The 21,489-nt window shown below is 45.1% G+C and overlaps 1 protein-coding gene across 24 annotated transcripts in view; it reads right to left on the bottom strand.

The window, feature by feature from the left end:
* Positions 1 to 21,489, bottom strand: part of Kiaa1217 (KIAA1217 ortholog) — an 812,359-nt gene that overhangs the window by 80,572 nt on the left and 710,298 nt on the right. For all 24 annotated transcript variants that reach the window (XM_075970615.1, XM_075970611.1, XM_075970614.1 and 21 more), the window contains 2 exons: positions 14,665 to 14,863; positions 10,570 to 10,663 (listed from right to left, as the gene is read on the bottom strand). In XM_075970615.1, coding sequence (XP_075826730.1) covers positions 10,570 to 10,663; positions 14,665 to 14,863 — 293 coding nt within the window. The remainder of the gene's footprint in view (positions 1 to 10,569; positions 10,664 to 14,664; positions 14,864 to 21,489) is intronic.

Below are 21,489 nucleotides of genomic sequence, written 5' to 3'. Positions count from 1 at the left end.
CTTCTACTCTGTGGAAGTTAAAGCCGCACAGGCATGCGTTTCTCCTGTTCCGGAAATCAGCATAACGAAAACCAAGGCTGAGCCAACGAGAAATGTTTCTTCCCTGTGTGCTGTCTGGCAGAAACTGCAGCCAGATCAAGGAAACACGTGATGTTTATAAATACAATATGGCTCATGTTGTCATAACCTCTCAATGACAAAAAGACGTGCAAGGGAAAACAAGTGGCCACGCAGCAGGAAAAATGAGATTTGCATCCGGTGGAAGCTGCCTGTCTGATGTGCAGGTTTGCTTCTGAGAAAGCGAAGACCTGAGAACACGGAGGGAAGGCATGCCGGGCAGACTCGGCATTAAAATGCGCTGGCTGGTGAGTCACCACAGCAAGAGAAACTCATCACTGTGACACGGCCGTCCTAAAGACACAGGTGAAGGGGGCAACTCGTTGCTCATAACCAAGACCCACAGTCTCACTGATGCTAGCAATGAGAAGGGCAAGCTTCGTACAGCCTGGAGCTGATGAGAAAAATAACAGATGTGGAATCGGCATCGATCATTGGCTATTCTGATTCCTGGTCAGACAGATATTTGGAAGCAGGGGTTTCAACATCTGCCTTGTTTACTGTTACAGTGTCAGGTTCTGGAGGAAGCATGACTGGGAGAAAGAGCTGGCTCAGCAGGCTGCAGGGGGTGGGGGGATTTCTCTGACATTTTATAGCTGTGGGGTGATGCTCACTATTGTAAAATCATAATGCTTAGTTTAGGCGTTTGAAGATATTTGAAATGATAACAACCCACTCCACCTAAGGCAGTTTTTGTCGTCAGGAATTGTGTATACAGCAACACACGGTATCTTACTTAGGTTTTTTAACAGGAGAGCTAGATTTCTACTGCAGGTGAGTGCAACCCCTGGGACTCAGTCTTTCGAGGGTGGGGAGGCTGGCAGTTGTGCATTTCCCACAGTCACTGTGTCTGAGAAAGCCAGGCTTTTCCCATCACTGTGATTCTCATCTGAATCTCCAGGGAAAACAACCACTGTCCTGTTGCAGAGATGGAAAGGAGAATGCGGGAAGACAAGTAGGCATTCTTGTTCCTCACTGGGAATGGGCTGCAAACCACCAGCAGCCTGTTTACAGAGCATTTGTATTGACATTAGTAAATAAAGCATTAAAAGTTCAACAGGAAAATGCTGACCTAAGTAATATTTTCCATGACTGCATTTAGTCAGAATCTATGCAGGATGGGCTAGTGAGAGAGTCGCAGAGAGTGTGAAGATGAAAGAAAAGGGGACCTGGTCTCAGAAGAGTGTATCTGTGACTACAAGGTAAGAAGAGAGAAGAGCATGCCAGGAGAATACAGGGGCTGAAGGGGTATCCATGGAAGTCCCAAAAAAGGACAGTGATGAAGAAAAGGTCTGATGAAGCCTGACTCCTGCATGAGGTCTTCAGGAAGTGGGAGTACCTAGGCGTGGAGGTGACCCATGGACACTGATGATGGAGACTAAGAAGATGGTCTGGCCATGGAAGTGATCATTACCATCTTACTGAGTTCTGCCGAGCTCTGCATCCATTTCCACATCTCACTACCTGTGTGGTACTAGATGGGTTGACTAACTCTGCTCAACTTCATCTCTTCCTCCTCAGGGAATCACAGGAATTTCTCTCTCATTGTGTTATGGAAATCGAATAAGAATGAATATAATAGCAATACTGAACAAGGTGCGGGGCACAGAGTAAGTGAATCATGAACATGGATTTCTAATACCACTGCCACTGAACAGGTAGAGGGGCCTGGCTAGGACAGGCAGCACAAACAATGAACGAAGTCAGGGAGTGTTTTCTGATATTCCATCTCTGTGGTAGACTTCCATTCCTACAGCCTTATTTGGTTCCTCCCAAATCCAAAACTTTCATCTTAGCCAGAATGCAAGAGACACAAGAGTTCTGCAGCCTGGTCACCTCCTCCGTCTCCCCCTCTTCCTCTTTGTGTAACTCTCTCTTCACTTCCCTCCTTGTTTCTTTGTGCTGTTGTTATCTTTTAGGTAATCATCAAAGAACGAGATGGGACAAAGTAAAAGAGGCCACCGTGGAGGGGATATCCAACCATGTCAAGAAACAAAGCAAACAATAAAGTAAATAAATAAAAACTAGAATAAATAAAAAATATTTTGTACATTGTACTAGGAAGAGTAACTTCTTTTATACAACTTTTTATAACTCATAAAACATATATGTAAATATCAAGAGAGGAAAGCTAGGGCTGAATACAAGGAAGCTAAAAGAAGCGGGCTCTGATCTGGTGGGTAGTGGTTGTCAGTTGTGAGCTGAAGGGAGGCGTCTTGAGCCTCAGTTTTATCATTTGAATAAAAAAAATGGATTCAACACACCTATTTTGCAGAGACTTTAAATTTAGTTAAAATCTGAAGGGCTTTCCCATGCTGCTTCCACCACAGACACAGGAACAATGGCACACAGAAAATACTATTTATGTCTGGACAGATTCTACAAAGAAACTAATACAGCTCACATGAATTATTATAATCCTGTAAGGAAAAAAAAGCCAAGAGGAATACACGACAAGAGGAAGAAGAAAAGCAAGGAAATTAAAGGGGGAGGCCAGGAACCAAGCCAACACACAAACTACAGCCTGCAAGTGCCTGCACTCTTGCTGTGGGTGGGCCACAAATCTAATTCTAAGCTTGAGAGTAGCAACACAAAGAAGGAAAATGATCGCGTACAAGACTCCAAGTGTCCACATGATAAAAATAAACCAGAAGGGAACTATTCTTGGGAGGGAGACTGGGGATATTTTTACAGCGGGTCCTCACTAGGAACATCACAACATCTGTAGCAACACAGTAACCATTGTTCTGGGCTGTGACTGCACCCCACATCTACCGCCCCTCTGCACCCCACATCTGCCACCCCAACCCCCACTCCACATCTACTGCCCCTCCGCACCCCACATTTACCGCCCCCCGCACCCCACACCCTACATCTACCGCCCCCACACCCTACATCCCACATCTACCGCCCCTCCGCACTCCACATCTACCGCCCCTACACATCCCACATCTACCACCCTACCCCGTACCCCATATCGACTGCCCTCGTACTCCACATCTACCGCTCCTCTGCACCCCACATCTACCGCCCCTCCGCATTCCACATCTACCGCCCCTCCGCACTCCACATCTACCGCCCCTACACATCCCACATCTACCACCCTACCCCGTACCCCATATTGACTGCCCTCGTACTCCACATCTACCGCCCCTCTGCACCCCACATCTACCACCCTACCCCGTACCCCATATCGACTGCCCTCGTACTCCACATCTACCGCCCCTCTGCACCCCACATCTACCGCCCCTCCGCATTCCACATCTACCGCTTCTCTGAAGCCCACATCTACCTCTCCTCTGCACAACACATCTACCGCTCCCTGCACCCCACATCTACCGCCCCTCCGCACCCCACATCTACTGCTCCTCCGCACCCCACATCTACCACCCCACCCCGTACCCCATATCTACCGCCCCCGTACTCCACATCTACCGCCTCTCTGCACCCCACATCTACCGCTCCTCCGCATTCCGCATCTAAGACCCCCCGCACCTCACATCTACCGCCTCCCGCACCCAACATCTACAGCCCCCGTACCTCACATTTACCACCCCTCCGCACCCCACATCTATCTCTCCTCTGCACCCACATCTACCGTCCCCCGCACCCCCATCTACCACCCCTCCGCATCCCACATCTACCACCCCACTGCACCTCACATCGACTGACCCACCGCTCCTCCGGATGCCACACTGGCTTCAGGGAGACTTGGAGGTGAACGTAGTATGATCTGAGCCTTTAAAGGGCACACCATCTTCGGGATAAGGTGAACATGACTTAAGGGGTTAGATAAGAGAATGTGTGTTCTTGCTCCTCAGAGGGAAGCCGGGATTACACTGACCACTCAGAAGCCTTCTGCAGCAGGCCATCTTTCATGGAGGCCCGAAAAACAGTTTTTAATTTTAATTACTTTTTAAACATTTTACAGCAGAAATTTTTAGTCATAAAAAAAATAGAGAAAAAATTAGGAGCCCCTATTACCTTTCTATGTTTTTCAAAGTTGTTCCCTCTACTACTTTTTTTCCATTGATGGAGTATTTTAAAGAAAACTTCATTCAGCATGTCGTTTAATGTGTAAATACTTTAGCATGTTTCATTTTTTTTAAAGTGCCAACCTGTTATTCTAACCCATATAGCTGCCAGTTATCCCTTAGTATCTTCTGATGCCTAACACATGTTAAAACTTTCCAAAGAGTTTTAAAGCTGTCTTTTACAGTTGGCCCATTCTCTTCAGGATCTACTGACAGCCCTCGAGCACAGCTTTAGCAGACAGCACGTCCTCCCGTGTTTTTATATGCTAGCAGTTCGTTGGAGGGAGGAATGAGATGACTGTCCATTAGTACTTTAAAAGAGAAGACTTAGTCCGTTTTGTGTTGCTATAACAAAATATCCAAGGGGTTGGGCATTTTCGGTTGCTGCTGCCCTCCTCCCCCTTCAGTTGGATAGGAAACCCAGATCCAGGTCCAGGTGAATAGCAAGGGCGAGTCTATTCAACAATACGGCAAACGAGCGGAAAGGGAAAAGGTCATGTAAAGAAGGAGCCAGGCATGTGAGTAGCCTCCCTCACTTTGTGAGAACCAGGGCTGCCATAATCAAGTTTGGGGAACTAAATTAATCCCCTTTGAGTTGGTTCCCTCAGGACCCGATCCTTTCTCGCTAGACCACTGAAAATGCACCTCTCACCACCATGACACTGCAGGCCACACCGGGAACATGTTGAGTGTTCCATATGTCCCTAGCAGGCCGAAATATGAGGAGACACAGGGCACTCTGGATACCAAGAACAAGAAAAAATTGACATGGGAAGTAAGAAATGAGCAGATGCAAGAACGGCGAGCACTGTGGTTCAACCAGTGGAGGTGAGCTGGGCACCTTGACTAGGAAGCAGCCTCCTCGGTGATAGCAGCCCCCTTCCTCTAGCTAAGCAACTGCTTAACACAAACAAGTGCTCATCGCTATAAATATGCAGACCACACCAACGTCTGCCTCAAGGATTGTCTTGGGGACTAAATACTTGCCAGTGCCTAATAAAAGCTCACGAGTTAGCCCTGGCGGGAGTGTTAGTACAGACACCAGAGAACTGTCTGTGAGACACTTCGTGAGAGACATGGACAAGCGCTGGAGAATGGTTGAATATTTTGAAGGACAGTTATCAGGGAGGTTAGTAACCTAATTTTAAAAATGTTTTTATTTTTAATTAGGTGTAGGTATGTATGTCTGTGTGTGGGTTTGTGTACCAGAGTGCAGGGCCTGAGGAGGCCAGAAGAGGGGGTCTAATCCCTAGAAGTTGGAGTTATATCTGGTTATAATCTATTAAATATGGGTTCTGGGGACTGAATCCAGGTCCTCTGTAAGAGTAGGACTTTCTCTAAACCACTGAAACCTTTCCTCTAGCCGCAAATTCAATGTTTTCAGATCTCTCAGGCTCCATTTCCTGCACATGCATGGGTGGGGTGAGGACCCACACACAGGCACTCCATCCTGCAGAGCGTGTGGTGTGAGGACACACACAGGCACTCCATCCTGCAGAGCGTGTGGTGTGAGGACACACAACACAGGCACTCCATCCTGCAGAGCGTGTGGTGTGAGGACCCACACACAGGCACTCCATCCTGCAGAGCGTGTGGTGTGAGGACACACAACACAGGCACTCCATCCTGCAGAGCGTGTGGTGTGAGGACCCACACACAGGCACTCCATCCTGCAGAGCGTGTGGTGTGAGGACACACAACACAGGCACTCCATCCTGCAGAGCGTGTGGTGTGAGGACCCACACAGGCACTCCATCCTGCAGAGCGTGTGGTGTGAGGACCCACACACAGGCACTCCATCCTGCAGAGCGTGTGGGGTGAGGACACACAACACAGGCACTCCATCCTGCAGAGCGTGTGGTGTGAGGACCCACACAGGCACTCCATCCTGCAGAGCGTGTGGTGTGAGGACCCACACAGGCACTCCATCCTGCAGAGCGTGTGGTGTGAGGACACACAACACAGGCACTCCATCCTGCAGAGCGTGTGGTGTGAGGACCCACACACAGGCACTCCATCCTGCAGAGGTTGAGAATCAAGGGAGTTCTTCAGTAGTAGAATTAGAAGTACTGGAAGAAAATTCAATGTGAAGGTAACAGCTTAGAGCAGTGGTTCTCAACCTGTGGGACTCAAGCTCTTTGGAGAGGGTCGGATGGGTCTTTTCACAGAGGTTGCATGTCATATACATGTCATAAAACAATAGCAAAGAAGCAGTTATGAAGTAGCAACAAAAATAATTTTATGGTTGAGGGTCACCCCAACATGAAACCTATATTAAAAGGTCACAGCTTTAGGAAGGGTGAGAACCAGTGGCTTAGAGGTTACACACTTGGGTTTAGAATTAAAGAATGAGGATCTAGAAATCCATTTCTGTGTTCATTCACAGAGTTATAGTTTTGAAACAGTAGCTAAAGCAGTGATAAGATGAAAAAAATCACAAGTTCAAGGTCAAACTAAAAGAAGAGCAGAGAGAGAGAGAGAGACAGAGAGAGAGAAGCTTAAACTGCGTGAATCCTGACTGAACACACTGAAGCCATTGGGGAGTGACACAAAGGATAGGTCTACGGAATAAAGGAAGCTAGCGTGTGCTGCAGGTATGCAAAGAATTTAGCCGTGGTGTGGAATGGAAACCATTGGCTTCTAAGTAGACTATTCCTCATCATCAACGCAAGGCTCAAATAGAAAACAACCGGGAAGCAGCAACTGACTTGGGTATTGGTAGTTAATTTAAGACACAAGGTTAATTCTGGGGAGGTGTCCTAAATGTAAACCCAGCGGTTGTCTGCATTCAAATAAAAAATTAGAGACATATGAGTAAGATCCACAGTAGGTTGAGAGCATTTTACAATGACAGCAGAGAATCTTGGGTAATAATATTAATTACACAAGAAATAGGGAAGCCCCCAAAGATCAGATAACAACCCGGTTTAGTGAACAGGAAGTCAAAAGTTCCCTTTGAGAGCCACAAAACAGAATGGATGACCTTCGAGGTACGTATAATTTGTGAATAAGCACACATAATGTATTCAGAAGGGCCTGCTCCATATGGTGGTACCAGTTCTCTGGGAATTGAATGATCAAACCTACCTGATGTAAGGAACAAAAGCCATGTGACTAAATTCGATTGGGGTGCTTTACACCCATGTGGAAAGCATCAGCAGACTCAGGAGTCCAGTTAGGTATGTTCAGTTCTAGCCAAGAACAAGTCTCATTAGACACAGAGGCCTCAGCAAGGCTCAGCGAGATGTTAAATGAAAAACTAGACGCCTGCTTCCCCACAAAAATTCCATGCACACTCAGAGGCCTGTAACCTCGGAGTTAATACTTTGGTCTAACTTGCTTCCTGGGCCACACCATTCTTATCATAAAACCGCTCTGGGAGAACGGCCTGTAAATTGTAGATCCACAGTCTCCCATTTCCTCTGACTCAAAGGCAAGGTATTAAAGTCCTTGTTTAAGGAAAATTTCAGAGGTCATTGCAGACTCTAGGCATTGCTGCTACGGCTCCTCAGCTTGTTCCAATTCATGTCTTTTTCATATGCTTGTTTATTGGGAAGGAACGGACAGCCCAAAGGTCTGGCCCAGGCTGTCTCTGGGAGGCTAGTGAGTGACGTCTAATGACATCAGGTGCAGGTGAAGGGTTGTCATGACATTCCTTCATGGTCACGCTCACAGTGCCTACGCACAGGAGGACGCAGTGTGCTCTGGCCCACCATGGAGCTTGGTTTAGTCTAAGTCTATGATAACAACTGGTACTTGCTCTGTTCTGTTCTGTTCACACTAGCAGTGACGTTTTACAGCTGGACTGTATACAGGCAAGGCTTAGCAAAATTCTTGCCTTTTCCCAGCAATGCAGCTGTACTCACTGGGAGAGAGCAGACAGCTCCAATTCCCAGAGCCCAAAGAGAGGCTGGAAGATTACCACATCTTAGTTTTTGGGATCTAAGGAAAGGTTCTAAGTTATGCTGATCAGACATGATCATACCGAGATGGTTCTGATAGAGCTTTTTGTGATTCTCACTTTTGAGTAATCTTTACTAAAATACAAGGTCTTTTGACTGACTGCATTATGAACAGTTGTTGTCCCTCGTTTGAGGGCAATGACTGAGTTTCTCTCTCTCACACACACATAACTGTTATCTGAAGCGGGCTCTGAACAATCCAGAAAGGAAGCACTTGTGTTTTATCCACAAGCAAATGCTGAAGGGCTTTGCTGGAGTCCAGAGCAAAGTCTGTGCATCTTAATAGCTTACACGCACATGGTTACTATTGGATGCTCCTGGTTCCCACCGCAAGTCCTGTCTGTGTAGGCACCACATGTGCTTCAGAGTTAAAACAGGTGTCTCCTGCAGCCACATGCCGGCTCCCCAGAAACAACTGGGGGGCGCCTGTCTGAGGAAGGGCTCTGTGTAACAGAAACAGTATGGCAGAAGGACAGGTGGAAGGAAGGAACATCCGAACTAAAGATGCCCCAAGGGCAAAACTTGGGTGTTTCTCAGAAAGAGCACAGCAGAGTCATGCCACCCAGGGTCTCGTTATGACCATCTAGGCTCCCTTAAAGGAATGGCCCATTGTCTTCCCACGGTTCTGGCTTGCAGTTACATGTAACTGACTAAGAACAAATGTTAAAATTCTAGATTTTTCTGAAGTAGCACTGCAGCCTTTTAGTTTGAATCACACGGGGAAAAGAAAAAGAAAAAAGAAAAAGAAAAGCAGTTGAGGACAAAATAGGCCTTTCCCTTCAAAACGGTGGGTCCTGGTCCCACTGGGCCTTGGCTCACAATATGATACAGAATTTCATAGGCATTCTTCTGGAGCCCTCAGCTGGATCTCCTGACCTTTCCTGTATTTAAACTCACATATCCCAGGAGGAAGGTAGAGCTCTGGTCCCCGTAGATTCTGCAGCCTAACGCGCTGCACATGTGATGCTAGGGTATAAGACACCGGGACACTAAGGCTGCTGTGCAGCCTCCCTGAGAACAGGGGGTCCCCCAGACCATGAGCAGATGCACGGTAACGCCGGGTGTCTTTAAAAGCAGACAGTGGAAGATGGGAGATTTGACGAGAGAAGCAGGGCCAGAGGATTGAAAATGGGGCTGCAAATCAACATAGGAGACTTCCAGAAAACAGGCCAGATGGACACACATACACTGACTCTCTAGAAAGAATTTGGGTTGGCTGGCCAGTCCATATTTAGACTGCTAAGACTCTCTAGACACACAGGGCTGTAACGGCAGCAAGAAGAAACACATGGACATCAGGAGGAAGCAGAGCGCAGCTCACTCACGGAAAGACCAGTAGGAAATGCCTAGATTTCATTAACAATAAAAAGTATTTTTCTTAAAGTTGAATTCCAGTGTCCTTGTAGGTGACTGCATGCACTCTGTGTATGTGTTGGGGAAACAGTGCATTTCAAGAAATTGATTCGTTTTTTTGGTTGTTTTTTGTTTTGTTTTTTCGAGGTACGGTTTTTCTTTGTAACAGCCCTAGCTACCCTGGAACTAGCTATTGTAGACCAGGCTGGCCTTGAACTCACAGAGATTAGCCTGCCTCTGCCTCCCGAGTGCTGGGATTAACGGCGTGCACCACCACCACCCAACCGAGAAATTGACGTATTTATTCCCCACTTTTATTTACATTGGACACAGCCTCTCCCAGTGGACTTGTATTAATGTGATTCTCAGACTCTTCTCATACAGTTTTCCCGTATTTTTTCTTCCAGACAGACATCCCCGAGTGTTATAAATATTGGGGCAATCTCCTAAAATGACCTAAATCTGGAGAGTTCAGCTTCTGAATCATGTAGGTATTTATGTTCTGCTCCCAGCATGGTTCACAGAAGACGTAATGATGCTTGCATTAAGAGAAAACAGCCCCGAGTTAGCAGGTGAGCAACCGCATGAGGATGTTGGGAGCAGCTACAGTGAGAACAAGAACTGCTTTCCCATGCAGCTCATGCACTTTTGTCTGTTTTTACTCAGTGGAAGCATTGCAACAGATTCCCTAGTAAGCTAATGCGTTACAGACCAAGGATACTGAGACAGAAGGCTTTCCAGATGCCGTTGATATCTTCAGAGTGAAGAGTTATCTAAACTCTGTGTTTGAGGTAGAGGATACAGAACAGCCCAGCGAAAGGGGGACCCTGCATTCCATCCTGAGTACCACTAAAATAAGTACGTAAGTGAGTAAAGATGAGAACTGAGATCCATGCTAAGGGAACGAAGGTAGAACCAACCCCATTCTAATTTCCGTCCTTCAAGTGACCAGGACATCTTATTGTTTTATCAGTGAACAAATGAGTCACCAGACAAGACAAGCAACACGATCCCAGGAAAAGTGGTAGTGGCGGTGGTTGGCTGTGAGAAGAAGGGACTGTGAGAGCTGGGAACACAGTCCGCACTCCAACAGCGGTACTCACCCTCACGTCTCCGTTCACAGCTTTCGCCATGTGGTTAAATGCATGTGAAGGATCCTTGTTGTACACCTTGAGAAGGGATCTGTCTTGGATATTCCTGGAATCAAACACATCCATCACTATGGCAGAGGAAAGGACCCTGATTCTGGCCATTTCCTCTCCCTGTCCTTAAGCATCAGGCAAAAGACAGAGACAGACACTCCGGCGGTTGACTACCATGAACCAGACAAAAAGTCTTTTCACCATGAAATGGGCAAAGATAAATAAGGAAGAGAAGAAGAAAAATGACTCTGGCTTTTCGTCCCTCGTCTCGTTCCTAGGGAACGTGTTATTCTTGCAGTATTAACGTCCACCCATAAATATCAGGTAACAAGAACTTGCTTTCAAGCTTCAGAGTGTGGAAAACTAACACCCCTGAAGGCAGTAAAATGCCAATATTTACAATACCTTCAAAGAGCTTTGGTTAATATTTAAATACTTAATTGTTTACTTTGCCAAAACACCTGCTTTTCTGCTTATCTAATTAATGTATACATAACAATGATATTTTTCTTTCTGACATGCTCAGCAAGGAAAACAAAATGCATACAGAATGTAGAAAAAAATATCAAAAGAGATCAAATTCAGTATATTTAACAATGCATTTCTGTCCCCCATAGGGCATTTTTAGATACTTTTCTCCATACAAATTGAAGCACAAAGAGAAAACAGCAGAGTCTTCACTGCTTTTGATCCCAGTTGTAGAGCCAAGAACTCCAACTGCAGAAGACAGGGGTTCTGCATCCTGCGCAGAGCATACCTTCAAATCACACAGAAGTGGCCCTCCTCTCAGGTTGGTCTGTGGGCCTCTAGCCCACCTACACTGCAGTTCCATCCAATGCTGGCTGGAGCTGAGGGGCAGTGGGCAGGCAGATGTGATCTTTCTTGTATGTATACTTGCATTGAGTGGGTTGACCACAACCACTGGGATCTTTAGGTCATATTTGTGTTTTAAATGAAGTGGAGGATTCTAGGAGGAGTCTTGTTTCTCTCTAAATACCTGCCAGCTATTGCTTTGAAGCATCAACTAGTCCTAGCTTGCATTGCTGCTTCATGTTTCAAGTAGCTCATTAGAAGTGAGTTTGGGGGAGCAGGCAGTCGTTGTTATCAACAGGGGCTAGGTTAATGGAGAGAAGAGAGGCAGGAGTAAGGATGTGGCGGTTCATGAAAGGAACCCAGCCTCTGGCTAGCAGATGTCAGGTGTGACATGTGCTGAAACTGGAAATCTCACTAGCCACAAGAAAGTCTTACTATGATTGTAAATGTATTTAAAATATATGAGCTTGATTTATGATTAATTTAGAAACTTATTCATCTGAGATGAGCCAACTACAAAAGGCCAGACTGCATTGTGGAGACATTTACCATACAGCATCCTGGCCTGACCTCTCTTCAGTACCTCCCTGAGGAAAATACGTGAAGCCAGTACAATAACGAACTAGTCAAATGGTCAGCAAATGCGCTCTGACATCTAGAACATCGATAGAAATAAAATTATGACTTCATAAGATTAAAGCCGCTGTCTGTAGTTACACCTACCTGTATTCTTTTTTTAAATGTATTACATAATGTTTGTGGCAAAAATTTCCATCACTGAACTTAAATTAAAACATCTATGTACAAAAGCTAAAGAGTAAATGATCCTACAGGGAGGATACACAACGGTCATTTAAGGTAAACATGATATTCACCAAAAACAAGTATTTTATCCTGAACACTTTTAGGCCCATTTTTCACATTTAAATTAAAGAAACAAAAAACAACTTAAGGAGAGAGAATGGTAGGCTAAGTGCCAACAAGTTATCATTATTGCAATAAGAAACAAACAACACAGTAATACATCTGAGAATTATTAGGTTGTGTGTATGTTTGTGTGCATGTATGTGTGTATGTGTTCATACGTGCATGTGTGTCTGTGGGCATCTGGAAGTAGGGCATGGACTAAAACCCAGGCCTTATCCCTGATAACTTGCGCTATATCCTCACATTACCAGGGTTTAAAAAGTGTCTCTTCTAACAAGCACTGCCTTCAGTTCTTTTATCGGATGGATTTCTTTGAGGAGGACCATGGTCTTTTTCTTCCTTGGCTCTTCCCAAGTCCCCTCCTGACATTTCCAAAGAATGCAAGACCAAGCCCAAGGAACCATACCTTAGAACTGGGAAAGGCTTTAGAAAATGGTAACTCATGAAATATGTAAATGTTTCAATCGGCTGAAAGTCCGAGGAGTCCAAGTGCTCCCAATCGCCTCCTGACAGCTTTAGGGTCTGCAGTCCAGCACTTAGTCACGGCTATTGTCCCTCAGGGCCTCTCTACCCATGAGTGCGGAAATAGAAGGCGATAGCCGTGAAGTGGTCTGTCCATGTAAAAAATAACACACGGCTTTATATTATCAGAGATATACGTTTCAATATAACGCGATTACCTCCGGTTTAACTTTATGTTTTGTAAATTAAAAAAAATGGTGACAGCTTGATTAATAATTTATCTAAAAAAATAAGCATGACTTTTCAGTGGTCATAAATATTTAAACCTGTTTTCCAAAAGCAGGAAGTTGCACAACAGTTGTAGTACCACCTATAGCTTGGGGCATGTGTCAAGTAATGAAAGCCCTAAATTACACCCTGGCACCGCCTTAGTAGTCATCTGGGGTTGCTGCTAGATATGGATCAGCTTGCATTCATGCTCTGCAGGCACATTTTATAAAGTACTACTTGCTATTTCTATGATGAAGAAACAGGGGAGCCTGCTCTTTCCAGGGTAGTGACCAAAAAGTCTGTCTTGTGCTCCTCATGATTTGGGCTGAACATTTGGACATCCTGGATGTGTGCGTGTGTTTGTGTGTTTGTCTTAATTGGCTGTATGCTCTTGAAAAAGCCCCTTAACTTTGATACACCTAATTTCCTGGTTCCATAAAACGTAAGGACTAGATTAAGCATTTGACTTCTAAACTATTTAGGGACTATATGATGGAGAAGGTCATTGGCTAATAAAAAAAACTGCTTGGCCTGATGGATTAGAACATAGGTGGGTGGAGTAAACAGAACAGAATTCTGGGAGGAAGAGGAAGTGAGGTCAGATGCCAGGCCGCTGCTCTCTGGGGCAGATGCGATGAAGCTCTGACCCAGGATGGACGTAGGCTAGAATCTTCCAGATAAGCGCACCTCGGTGCTACACACATTAATAGAAATGGGTCAGGCAGTGTTTAAATGAATACAGTTTGTGTGTTGTTATTTTGGAGCATAAGCTAGCCGGTGGCCGGGAACCGGGCTGTGGGAAGAGGCCCGCAGCTCCTACTACAACTATAATAGCAACTGCTTGTTTATATAAATTTAAATCCCGTTTCTACAGCTGATTTATGGGGACAGATCAGAAGGGGCCCTCATTCTACGGACAACAACACTGCAATTAAGGACAAGGCTTTTGTTTCCTGCTAATCTGTCCAACCACGCTTCCCAGAGAAAGTCCCTTCAGCAGGTGACACCCTTGGGTAAAGGATGACTCTTTCAGAACTGGCATGTGGGACTGCTTCTCAGTGTAGTTGGCAGACACTGAGTTTAGTTTCATTTCGAACTTGTGAGGCACAAACGAAGACCCAGTAGGATCATTACTTAAAACATCTACAAGTTCTGTCACGGGAAAAAGGGCAGTTTGTGAGGGAGTTTGAAATTGTCAGTCTAAAGTATGACTTTAGCTCTTGGTATTTCTTTACCACCTCCCTGGGCTTTAGTTTCCTTGACCTTCAGATGAAATGCAGGGCTGGGTCTTTTCTTATGCTCCTGTCAGCTATCACCTAGGCAGAGCTAGTTACACACACTTCAAAGGTCTGCGTGGAAGACGTCCATTCGCATCCTTGTACTCAACTGTAGGCAGCCAGAGGGTGGACACCCTCCCATCTGTGGCAGCAGTCAAATGGAATGACTGGGGTTTCTCCATCAGGCTGAGGGGAATATGGACTGAGGACAAACTCTAGACACCCAATGGGTGGTCAAAGACCCACAAAATAAAATAAACAAACGCCCCCAAACTACTACCTACAACAACGCCCCCAAACTACTTACCTCACATCATTTAACTCATAATAGATGTTTCTGCTTTCGTCTTTGATATAGATGGCAACGCTGGGCGACTCCAGCATTTTCATGGTGAGCTGCTGTGGGAAGGCACTTACGAAGAGGGCACGGATCGTGTCCGCGCTTGTGATTTCATTCGGCATCCGCAGCTGTTTGGTTTCATCTCCATACTGGAGGTAGAGAACACCTGCACGCAAAAGTATATGCAGTCAGTCGTCAGCCCACAGATCAAGGAGCATGGGTGTGAAACGTAAGCTGAGCCACTTCTACCACAACACAATTATAGATGTTCAGAATAAACCTGGAGAGCAAGCAACAGGGGCTGTTTGTTTGGAGCTTCCTCAGAACGCATTGTCTGGTTATCATGTAAGCACCCGGTTATTCTCTTTGGGCAGGTGTTAACCAGGCCATTTTCCCCCCCGTTCTAGAATCAAAAGGACAAAGTTCTAACCTTGATGCCTATAGTAAAAGGCAATACATACCATCCTCAGAAGGTATATTTAGGACTCTGACCTTGTAGGTTTATTTTTAGCATTAGTCCATTGACTGGAGACCTAATCATTACAGCAAGGCACAAGATAAGATTCAGTGCTTGTCTCAGAGGTTCATTCAAGTGGAAACAGCACATCTCTGTGGTTTTACTATAGCTATCGAACGCTTATGTCATATTAAACTCCCCTCAAGAGGCTGGCACCTTGACATTCCAAATAAAAATGGGACAAGTTGGTTCCCACAGATACCATCACTGAATGTCAGAGTTCCAAGCGGGGTGGCGTATGTCTTATTTTGGCCAATGAGACATTAACTAACGTGGCGCAAAGTGAAGACCAGACACCTGCTGGCACACTGGATTTGTCTTCTTCATAAGCACGGTTTGACAGTGATCCCTTTCAGGACCCACATTTGAGGACTCCAACCTAAGCCGCCAAAGAGGTCAAATGTAGGAGAATGGCAGCTGCGTCTGGCTGCTCCGGCAACACACCCTCATGATCTAGCAATACGCACTCATGCAGCAAGGAACACGGGATGGACATGAACTCCCGAGTCACGTGACAGAAAGGACATGTCCCCACCAAGCACCTCTGTGACTGGAGAGTCCTAGCTAGCAGACAGTAGGAGCAGTCTCAAGCTACCGCACTTGCTACTGTGGTTTGGTTATCAGTGTCCACAGTGGGTTTGAACACTTGTTCCTCAGCCAGGGTTAGTGTTTGGTTAAGTTGTGAAACCTTTAGTAAACGGAGTCTTGCTGGAGGAAGCACACCACTGGAGGACTTTGAAGGTTTACAGCCGGCCTCCATCTACTCTTCTCTGTGTGCAGATAAAATGTGATCTCCCAGCTTCTGCTCTTGCTGTCACGCCTTCCTTGCCTGCTGCCATGTTTTCTCCCGCCACGCTGGACTCTATCCCTCTGGAGCTGTGAGACAAATGAGCCATTTCTCCCCTAGTTGGTGTTGTTAGGCCAGGGTATTTACCATAGATATAGCAGAAAAGAAACGAACACATTTGCCTTCGCCTGCTATCTGGTCATGGATAACTGAAGTGTTAAATCAAAGATGCTGAGGTTTCATCTGAGTCCTGGTGTTTGTGTATTTGTGAGAAGCCATGGGGGTGGGGGCGTAGACTAGCACCACTAGGTAAATATTAATGAGAAGAGACTGAAAAGGAAACAGATGGCTTTTAGTTAAGTATGGCATCTCACCTAACAAACATACCCTCCAGAAACACCACTGAAATGGCAAAGAGGAAAAAAAACCACACACATCAAAGAATTAGAAAAAGGAGAGAAGCTTAAGGACAGATGAGAGAAAGCTAACACTGAAATCTTCAAGGGAAGAATTCATTACAAACCAAAGAGACCCACGAGTGCCAGGCTCCTTGAGCATGCGCATACAGAGCTGAAAGGGTGGAGCCTGCCTCAACCTCATGCTTCCCAGCTTATCCAAGGCTGGATTACAACTGGTCAGGTTTACAGGCCTATGCTGGGGGATGGCATCCTACTGTAGAAACCAGAGGAACTTCCTTAGAGCTGACCGGATGAAGGGACCCTCAGGTTCGAAGGGAAAGCCATGTCGGTCACTGTGTCTGAACATCTGCCACCAGGACTGGGTGGCTGTCCCTCCCCTTCTCATGCTAACAGACTTTCAAGTATTTCAGACACTTTATGAAAGCTTTTAACATAAGAAGAGAGCATTTGAGACTTTTATCAGTCATCTACATTTCTAGAAAAAAAATGGTTGGGTAAAAAAAAATGGCTAGGAAAAACAGTTATATAAAAATAGACTATAAGTTGTCTTTTCCCAAACTAAGATTCATGAAACTCCAAAGTGAAAGGGGACGTGACATTCCCAACATACTCAGACTAGTCATTGATACTTGGAAAACAACAGGCCCTGTAGGCTCCTGGAAGTGGGGGGAGTCACAGAGGAAGGACCAGACATCAGAAGGAAGTTATCCTTTTCAATATCGACCAGAAACAGCACTTAAGAAACTCCGGTAGAATAAACTTTCCCATATAGGTTTATGTCCCCCCACGTCACCAGCCAGGTTTCCATTAAAACCGTCTTCTCAGTGAGGGTTTCCCTGGATACTCCACCTAGAGTTCCAATACCCATGTCCTCTATTATTTTATATTCTACCCGTGTTTTCTTTCTGTTCTTTTCTCACCCTGAGCTACAAATTTGTATCTTAATGCTTGACCTCAGGTCTGGCTGGTGCAGCTGCCGACTGGGTATACATGTCCATGACACTCTCGAGAGGATGGGGATGATGCCTTTGACAACAGAGAGGACGGTGTTTTCATACTTGGTTCCAGAAAGGTATTTACCCTTTGCTTTTTAGCTAAAATAAGTTTTAAGAGAAGAGATATGTTCTGCAGGGTGGTGGTAGTACACACCTTTAATCCCAGCACTTGGGAGGCAGAGGTCAGTGGATCTCTGTGAGTTCAAGGCCAGCTTGGTCTACAAAGGGAGTCTCAGGACAGTTGGACTACACAGAGAGACCCTATCTTGAAAAACCGGAGAAAGAGATAGACACACACACACACACACACACACACACACAAATTATATATATATATATATATATATATATATATATATATATATATATATATATATATATAGAGAGAGAGAGAGAGAGAGAGAGAGAGAGAGAGAGAAAGCGAAAGCCAGGGAGGTCAAAAGAAGGCACAGATTACCTGGAACTGGAGATACCAGTGACTGTGAGCAACCACAGGGTGAAGGGAACCGAAACCAAACCTGGGTCCTCTGGAAAAGCAGCAAGCGGCAAGAGGGGGGAGTTTTTAAAGTATTTTTTTTTTTTTTACCCATGGCTCTTCCTATCTATCAAAGTACCTATTATAGGTCCTTTTCTTTTTCCACCTGTCCTGTGTGGACATGTGAGTGGTATGTGTATATGTGTGTACAGATAGATGTGTATGTGTGTGTATACATGTGGGAACCCAAGGCTGATGTGAGGAGTCATCCTTGGCTGCTCTTCTACCTTATTCATGAGGTAGGGCCTCAGACTCCCCCCAGAGCTCACTGATATGACTAGTCTTCGTAGCCACCTTGCTCTGTGGGTTTCCTGTCTCTCTTCTGGGGCACTCAGCAATCAACAGCTGAGCCATCTCTATTGCAGGCTCTTAATAAACAGATACTGAATGAATGAATGCATATTCATTAGTCATCTAAAAGGGACTTTGGGTAAGGGACTTATCTGAGCTAGGAATTTTATTTCTAGATGATGTACTTAGCCTCATAGGATCTAGCTTATAAATTAATGTCCCCTTGTCCCAAGTCATCTTTGTGTGTTAGACACGAGCAGTTCCATTACTCCCCTCTGCCCATCCCATGTCAGATCCTCAGGGAGCGAGCTCTCCTGTGTGCCTATGAAGTCACAAGCTCCTTAGACTGCAGAGAAAATCTTTCAGCCCTGTCTGGTCACAGACTGTGAAACGTTTCACTCCAAACGAGAATTTCAGTGACTGTCCCATGGGTTAGCTTATACTATATGAAAAGGATACAACCATTCCTGAAGGCTGGGCCTGAAACAATCCCCAGGTGAGGCCTCTCCAGAACCGCCTGGCAGCAGTTCAATATCATAGCCTTGCCACCCCGACGGGCCTGGTTTTCATCCCCACATCTGCATTCTGTATATGTATGCGTGCTTGAAATAGAATTTAAAGACTCTGGAGTGGAAACAAATTGGAACTACACTCCAATTACCTCAGGTCTGGCTGGTGCAGCTGCCAGCTGGGCACACATGTCCAGTGAGAACATGACAGTCCAGAGGGGATGGGAATGGTTTCGCAAACAGAGGCGAATGGTGTTTTCACACATGATTCCGGAAAGGTTTTTAAAGATTCTTAAATTCAGTAGGAATTTTTCTTAATTTATGATGGCATTTTAATGGCACAGTGATAAACTAAAACCCATATGGCTTCAGCCAAGTCAGTGATGGCTGCTCCAGGCGCATGAGGGATGTCTGTGGGTTATAATCTCATTCCGCATGAAGACGAGAACAACCGGAACACATGTATGGAATAGCCACTGCATCCCAGACATGGGGCCAGGATTCCATCCCATCAGACAGCATCCTCGTCCAGGTGTTACTATGACCCAATTTCAAGGTATGGAAATATTAATAGCTCATAAGGTCCACGTGACTTGCCTTGAAGTTACAGCCAATAGCAAAGACTCAGACACAATTCCATTCTGAAGACCCTGCAGTCTTTGAAGCATACTGCTTCTGAAATTCTGCACTCGGTCTGTTCATTCAGTCTTCCATCACCCAGTGATCTCAGCTGGCATTACATTTTCCCAATGACATGCGGCTTGAAGATCAAGTTGAGGACCGTTAGGGAAGAAATTCCATCTTTAACCCAACTGAAGAGAATGAGGGCACATGGAAGGAAATTCCTCAAGTCAAGGCTGGCCTGAGAGGTTACAGGGAAGTAGGGAGCTCAGAAAGTCACCCCAGGGTTTGGAAATGAACCTCAGGACATCTGGAGTCCTTCTTAAAAAACAAACAAACAAGCAAACAAAACACAAACCAAAACCGAGACAACTCAGATTGCTTCCACCTTAATGGCTTTGCCAAAGCATTGTAGATTTTATCTAAGAATCTTAGTCACAATGAAACAAAGGTATTTGGCAGGTCATTCCTGTCTTTACCACCTTCTGAACCTCGGTAAGGTCCCAGAATGAGGGACCACTTACATTTTCTTTATTGTAATAAAGTATCTAAGAATATTCACAGTGTAACCTTAGCCTCTAAGACCTACTCAAGTCATCCCACCTCCCCAGGCACTGTGAGGATACTGGACATATCGCCATACACATTCAGTCCACTGGGCCACCAGCTTATTATGGACTTCTTGCCCATAGTTTGACACACACACACACACACACACACACACACACACTACAGACACACCTCCTTTGAGCATGCTTCCTTCTCTATGTCAATCAGAATGGCTGCCATGATGATATACCTGAGAAAAACAACTTAAGAGACTAAAAATCTATTTTGGTTCACAACTTCTGAGGTTTCAGACCATTGTAGCAAGAAAAGCATGAAGGAGCCAGCAGCCCACCTTGTGACAGCCCAGAAGCAGAGAGAATATGTGTGGCAGGCTTTCTCTTTCTTCCTTTAATTCCAGCCCCACCCCCAGTGTATGCACACAATAGGGTTTTCCACATGTGTCAGTCCTCTCTGGAGACACCCTCTGAGACACAATGTGCTTTACTAGTCTCCCAGGTACCTTCAACCTAAGGAAACTGACCCTCAAGATCAATCACGAGAGTTCCTAACCACACCACCAGAAGCAGAGCTTCATCGTGTGCTAAGGAATCAGCTTTCTTCACATGCAAGCTTACATCGTGTTTTTCTGAAACTGCAGGCATGGTTCTTACTTGTTTACTACAGTTGCTGGTATACAAACCAGCTTGTCTCACCAGATGGTATTACACAATACAGTGGGTAGTAACTCATAGATGCTCACATATATTTACTTTAAATGAATTCAATTCTCCCTGTACAGTGCTTGTGGTTCCTCTGATACATGCCTGCTTCCGGGAAGGACAACAGAGTCCTCCTGGAAGGCATTCTCCACAGGCAGGTGATGCAGCAATTTAAGTCGCCCAGTTTCTCCAAATCCACTTTGAGATTATGCAAACCACAATCATTATTGTGCATCGACACCGGCAAAAGAGCAATGTCTCTGAATATATGAAGAGCTCTGGTAGTAATTTCTGAAGGAAAAACATGCTTTCAAATCATGAAAGTTATTAAAATAAAACCAGGAAGATCATTTTTAACATCTATAAAATTGGCTAAGAGATTTACAATAGCATCAGCAGTACTGAGAAAAATTAGAAAGATATTCTCATCCATCTCTTGGGAAAGCTCTTTGTAAATATACATTCAAAATTCCCAAAATATGCAGTTTTAATGAGTAATTCCAACTCTGCACATTTAGGCACAAATATGTCTTTACCAGAGAATTCAAATGATCAGAACAATATGGACTAGGGAAAATGTCCAACCACGGCGGATTGATTAGATGGATTGAAGCAATCAATCAATCTACTCATGGGGACACTGATGTTTCATGAGATTTCTAGCAGCATATGGCATTGAGCAAGACATTATATTTTTGTTAAGTGACAGAGTATGAAACAAAATGAAATGGAATCTAATTCATAAAAAGTTAATTACCTTGACAAGGGAGTTGTACAAACTTTTAAACTTACAAAAGTTGGAGGGGGGGCTTCTTTAAGAGTAAAACCATAAAGTTAGCTATGAATGTCA

Source organism: Microtus pennsylvanicus, chromosome 4 (genome assembly GCF_037038515.1).
Source record: "Microtus pennsylvanicus isolate mMicPen1 chromosome 4, mMicPen1.hap1, whole genome shotgun sequence".
NCBI lineage: Eukaryota > Metazoa > Chordata > Mammalia > Rodentia > Cricetidae > Microtus > Microtus pennsylvanicus.
This window is presented reverse-complemented; position numbering and strand designations above follow the sequence as displayed.